The 6,192-nt window shown below is 41.3% G+C and overlaps 1 protein-coding gene across 1 annotated transcript; it reads right to left on the bottom strand.

Annotated features, from left to right (window-relative positions):
- Positions 1-3: 3 nt before the first annotated feature.
- On the bottom strand, positions 4-5,861 carry LOC110537940 (ferritin, middle subunit). Its single transcript, XM_021624416.2, has 4 exons — positions 5,531-5,861; positions 5,090-5,236; positions 661-786; positions 4-388 (listed from the first exon to the last, which is right to left on the bottom strand). The coding sequence occupies exons 1-4, from the start codon at positions 5,636-5,638 to the stop codon at positions 233-235; spliced, it is 537 nt and encodes a 178-aa protein (XP_021480091.2). The 5' UTR covers positions 5,639-5,861; the 3' UTR covers positions 4-232.
- Positions 5,862-6,192: the final 331 nt, after the last annotated feature.

Here is a 6,192-nt window from a genome sequence, read left to right as displayed (position 1 = left end):
GTCAACACTTAGAAAACATCAAACTTCAGCGATCTTTTTAATTGTTTTACAAGATGTCTTGTCTCCAAAATACAGTAGTGTCGTCAACATAAACACCTCAATGTTATAGCGGTGTTGCACTGCACCAGTTTAACACTCCCCTCCCTATAAATGTAAAGCCTGTAGGATCTATCAGAGAAGCCAGGATTCCTGGGTCTGAGGCATGAGGCCGTAGCCTGGGAATGGAAGTAGTTTAGCTCTGGCCTCCCAGGGTGTGCTTGTCAAACAGGTACTCTGCCATCTTGTTTTTGACAGCATCCATCTTGGTGAGGTTGGTGATGTGGTCTCCCAGCTTCTTAATGGCCTCCACCTGCTCATTCAGGTAATGGGTCTCCAGGAAGTCACACAGCTAAAGAGGGAAAACACAGGTCAGAAAAGAGAATGAATACAGACTATTGTAGATACAGTAACACACAAGCGCCTGTTGGTAATGGCATAAGGGCAGATAATGAGGTGTTTACAGCTGTCTAACTCCTGCACGAGCTGCAGCGTGTGTGTAAAGTGGCATTCATACGTCTGAAGAGGCAGGTCACACAATCCTGTGTAATTAGTTAGCAGAGGTACAACAACCTGACCATCTCCCGGGACAGTACCTGTATTCTATGTGATGATATTACTTACATGTGGGTCAACCTTGTCAGAGGCAATCTTGTGCAGGTCCAGCAGGGCCTGGTTCACATTCTTCTCCAGCTGCAGAGCACACTGCATGGCCTCCAGCCCATTGCCCCACTCATCACGTTCTGGCTTCTACACAGGACAGTGAACACAGAAGGTCTAGGGACTACTAGCAGATGTTTCTATACATAATTCAAAGTCAACGGTTAAATCAGTATATCGGACAAACTGGAACCAATGCAGAAAGATCCAGATTTAGTCATTTTAACAGTCACTATGAACAACCACATAAGCTGGAGTTTATGAAGCACATCATGGGTCCGGTGTGGCTCAGTCGATAGAGAATGGCGCTTGCAACGCCAAAGGTTTCCAGAAGCCCAGCTCAGAACACACAACTCGGCGATCCTACTCACGGATGGGCTATTGCAGCAGACGACCACACCGGGTTCCACTCCTATCTAGAGGTCGACCGATTAATCGGAATGGCCGAGTTTCAAGATGTCATAGCAATCGGTAATCGGCATTTTTGGACACCGATCACGGCCGATTACATTGCACTCCACAAGGAGACTGCGTGGCAGGCTGACTACCTGTTATGCGAGCGCAGCAAGGAGCCACGGTAAGGTGCTAACTAGCATTAAACCGATCTTATAAAAAATACAATCTTAACATAATCACTAGTTATCATCAACCATGTGTAGTTATTACTAGATTATCTAGCTTGTCCTGCGTTGCATATAATCAACGTGGTGCCTTTTAACGTCTTATGGCAGTATTGAGTAGTTTGGATGATTAAGGTTCCCGGAGTAAACTGCCTGCTACTCAGGCCCAGTTGCTAATATTATTAGTAGATTTGGATAGGAAACACTGAAGTTTTAAAACTGTTTTTCAATGATGTCTGAGTATAACAGGACTCTTATGGCAGGCAAAAAACAGAAAAATCAAACCAGAAGTAAGAAGTCTGAGGTTTGTAGTTTTTCAACTCATAGACACTATTTGATAGGCTACGGGGTCATAATGCACTTCTTAAGGCTTCCACTAGATGTCAACAGTCTTCAGAACCTTGTTTGATGCTCCTACTGTGAAGGAGGGGGAATGGGAGCTGAATGAGTCAGGTCTGCCAGAGTGGTGTGAGCTGGTCACACGCGTTCACGTGAGAGTTAGCTTGCGTTCCATTGCATTTCTGAACACAAAGGAATTCTCCGGTTGGAACATTATTGAAGATTTATGATAAAAACATCCTAAAGATTGATTCTATAGATCGTTTGACATGTTTCTACGGACTGTAACATAACTTTTTGACTTTGCCTGCTCGCGCCTCATGAATTTGGATTACTGGGCTAAACGCGAACAAAATGGAGGTATTTGGACATAAATGGACTTCATCGAACAAATCAAACATTTATTGTGGAACTGGGATTCCATTCTGATGAAGAGAAAAGGTAAGTGAATATTTATAATGCTTTTTCTGACTTTGTTGACTCCACAAAATGGGGGATATCTGTATGGCTCGTTTTGTTTCGGAGCGCTGAATTCCGATTGCATGGTGTGCTTTTTCGGTAAAGCTTTTTTGAAATCTGACACAGCGGTTGCATTAAGGAGAAGTTAATCTAAAGTTCCATGCATAACAGTTGTATCTTTTATCAATATGTATTATGAGCATTTCTGTAAATTGACGTGGCTCTGCAAAATCACTGGATGTTTTGGAAGCAAAACATTACTGAACGTAACGCACCAATGTAAACAGATTGTTGGCTATAAATATGAACTTTATTGAACAAAACATGTATTGTGTAACATGAAGTCCTATGAGTGTCATCTGATGATCAAATGTTAGTGATTTCTGCTTTTTGTGACTCTTTGGCTGGAAAAATTGTTTTTCTAAGACTAGGTACAGACCTAACAATCGTTAGGTGTGCTTTCGCTGTAAAGCATTTTTTGAAATCGGACACTGGTGGTATTAATACGTTTCTTTAAAATGGTGTAAAACACTTGTGTGTTTGAGGAATTTTAATTATGAGATCTGTTTTGATCTTGGCGCCCTGCACAATCACTGGCTGCTGTCATATCGATCCCGTTAACGGGATCTAAGTCATAAGTTAATTTATCATTGAATCATAGTATACTTCACCAAATTGGTGATTTAACAAACACACCAATGTCTACCTAAACATAAGCGTCGCCTTAAAATCAATACACAAGTATATATTTTTAAAACTGCATATTAGTTAATATTGCCTGCTAACATGAATTTCATTTAACTAGGGAAATTGTGTCACTTCTCTTGCGTTGATTGCACGCAGAGTCAGGGTACATGCAGCAGTTTGGGTCGTCTGACTTGTTGCTAACTAATTACATAATTATGACATAACATTGAAGGTTGTGCAATGTAACAGGAATATTTAGACTTATGTATGCCACCCGTTAGGTAAAATACGGAACGGTTCCGTATTTAACTGAAAGAATAAACGTTTTGTTTTCGAAATGTTCGTTTCTGGATTTGACCATATTAATGACCTAAGGCTGATTTCTGTGTTACTATGATAAAATGAAGTCTATGATTTGATAGAGCAGTCTGACTGAGCGGTGGTAGGCAGCAGCTGGCTCGCAAGCATTCATTCAAACAGGACTTTTGTGCGTTTGCCAGCAGCTCATCACTGTGCTTAAAGCATTGAGCGGTGTGTGACTTCAAGCCTATCAACTCCCGAGATTAGACTGGTGTAACCGATGTGAAATGGCTAACTAGTTAGCGGGGTGCGTGCTAATAGCATTTCAATCAGTGACACTCGCTTTGAGACCTTGAAGTAGTTGTTCCCCTTGCCTTCTTGCAAGGGCCGCGGCTTTTGTGGAGAGATGGGTAACAATGCTTCGAGGGTGGCTGTTTTCGATGTGTTCCTGGTTCGAGCGAGAGAGGGACGGAAGCTTTACCGTTACACTGGCAATACTAAAGTGCCTATAAGAACATCCAATAGTCAAAGGAATATGAAATACAAGTGGTAGAAAGAAAGTCATAATAACTACAACTTAAAACTTCTTACCTGGGAATATTGAAGACTCATGTGAAAAGGAACCACCAGCTTTCCTATGTTCTCATGTTCTGAGCAAGGAACTTAATCATTAGCTTTTATACATTGGCACATATTACACTTCTACCTTCACTTTTTTTTTTGCATTATTTAAACCAAATTAAATACATTTCATTATTTATTTAAGGCTAAAGTGATTGTATTGATGTATTATATTAAGTTAAAATTAGTGTTCATTCAGTATTGTTGTAAGTGTCATTACAAATAGGCCGATTAATCGGTATCGGCTTTGTCTGGTCCTCCAATAATCGGTATTGGCGTTGAAAAATGAGTCAGACGACCTCTACGCCAATCAGATAAAAACAAGTGGCTCCCACGGGCAATTGAGTGGAAAAACATTGCCTGGAACAGCGAGTTAAGTTCGCTGCACAGTCCCCAAACCAATAGAGAATCTTTGGGACGAGATGGAACGGGCTGTTCACAGCAAGACTACGTCGCCGTAATATCTGCAGCAACTGCCTGATTTCAGCGTGTCAGCATGGCCCAACATCCCTGTGGAACATTTCAGACCCCTTGCAGAATGTCCCAAAAAAATGCAGGCTGTTCTGGAGGCAAACAGGGGTCTGAGTAGATGAGTTTAACCACTTATTTTGCACTCACTAGTCTACACCCCCCCACACACACTACATAAGTCCACACACATTGACACCAGTCACATATCCTGATCGCCTAGTCACTTTTAACCCTTACCTACTGTATTATATCTCAACTACCTCGTACCCCTGCACATGGTCTCAGTACTTGAATAAAGCCTTGTTATTCTTTACCATTTCCATTTTTTTGCAAATATTTATCTTTAACTCTGTATTGTTGGGAATGAGCTAGTAAGTACACATGTCACCGTAAAGTCTACACCTGTTGTAGTCAGTGCACGTGACCAATACAATTTTATTTGAAATTGGCCAGTGATCATATGAACACTGGGAGAGTTTGGATAGAGTAGATGGAGTTGCACCCCTCGTGCTTCTTCAGTTCAGTGGTTATGAAGGAAAGGAGGCAGTGTGTTCAGGCCTAAGCAGTCAGGACATTATCTCCTCTGGTCACCTTGCTCTAATACCAGGGCAGCCACACAGGGCCTGCCTTACAATGAACACAGTATTAACATGAATGACTACTCATCCAAAACAACTTGAAGTTCAGTGTTAGAAAAAAAAAAGTCCCTAGATTGGCAAGTCCTAAAGAACCCTTTATAGTCATAGATTATAGATCAACCACCTGGTTCCAGGTAAAACCTTTTCAACTGAGACAAGAACCACTTCAACCACAGAACCCTCCTCCACGAAGAAATGTACGTTATTTTTTCTATCCGTATACAATGTAAATGTGTTTTTCGACGCTCAGGTGCTCACCTTGATGTCCTGGAGTAAAATGCGTCCACCTCTCTTGTTCTGGAAGGAGAGTAGCTTGTCGGCGTGCTCCAGCTCCTCGTCGCTGTTCTCCTTGAAGAAATGCGCGAAGCCAGGCAGAGCCACATCGTCACGGGAGAAATAGAAAGCCTGGGTGGATAAACAAGTGTGTTTAGAAACACATGTCAAATATAACTCATTCTATTATTGAGGGATCTAAGCATGATTGACACAGCAATAGGATCCGGAAAATCATTGGTAACCTACCAATTAACCTGTCAATGAGAAACTCATAAATATATCCTTGGACAGAGCGTTATTTGAATGACACGTCTACCTCAAAGCTGTTGCCTAGGCGTACAGAAAAATATTTAGGCTCAGGCATAATAATACTAGGTAAAGCAACAAACTGTTCCTCTTGGTAGCCAATTACAGTCCCCTTACCATTGAAGTGTAAGTATAGGAGGCAAACATCTCCATGTTGATCATCCGGTTGATTGCAACTTCGCAATCGTGGTGATAGTGCTGGCGGACCTGAGACTCCATTTTCATTTTATATCAAAATGAACGGTACAAATATAGAGATTCTTAGATTATTTTACTAAAACAGTTAAAGTAATTATTACGTTATCAATCCGGAATGTTATATCGCGCGGGAGGCGGGCAGAAGAGTTCCGTTCAATCACTGTTGAAGCAAGAAGTTCTTCATGCGTCTTCCCAGAGTTGTGAACTGGAAGGAGCCTTGTTCGCTCTATTTATTGTTCCAAGCGGACCGCGTCAGTGAAATCCACCCTCTTCTTCGATGAGATTTAACGGCAGGTTGGCATCCAGTACATGTTGCATTACCGTCACCTACTAGACTGGAGTATAACTCCCTTATACTTTGCTTTTTAAAATATTTTTTATTAACAACCACAACAACAAAAAATACAACAAATGCCCTACCATCTAACACTACACTCACAAAAAAAAAAAAAAAAATACCATACTCCACTATTTGCATCTATTTAGTCGTACTTCAGGCCAACAGCATGAAAGGATGGGACACCACCACTTAACACACCCTGTAACTCAAAATAAATCAAATCAAATTTTATTAGCCACAT

This window comes from Oncorhynchus mykiss, chromosome 12 (genome assembly GCF_013265735.2).
Source record: "Oncorhynchus mykiss isolate Arlee chromosome 12, USDA_OmykA_1.1, whole genome shotgun sequence".
Classification (NCBI taxonomy): Eukaryota; Metazoa; Chordata; class Actinopteri; order Salmoniformes; family Salmonidae; genus Oncorhynchus; species Oncorhynchus mykiss.
The sequence above is the reverse complement of the archived record's forward strand: the minus strand, read 5'-3'. Positions and strand labels throughout refer to the sequence as shown.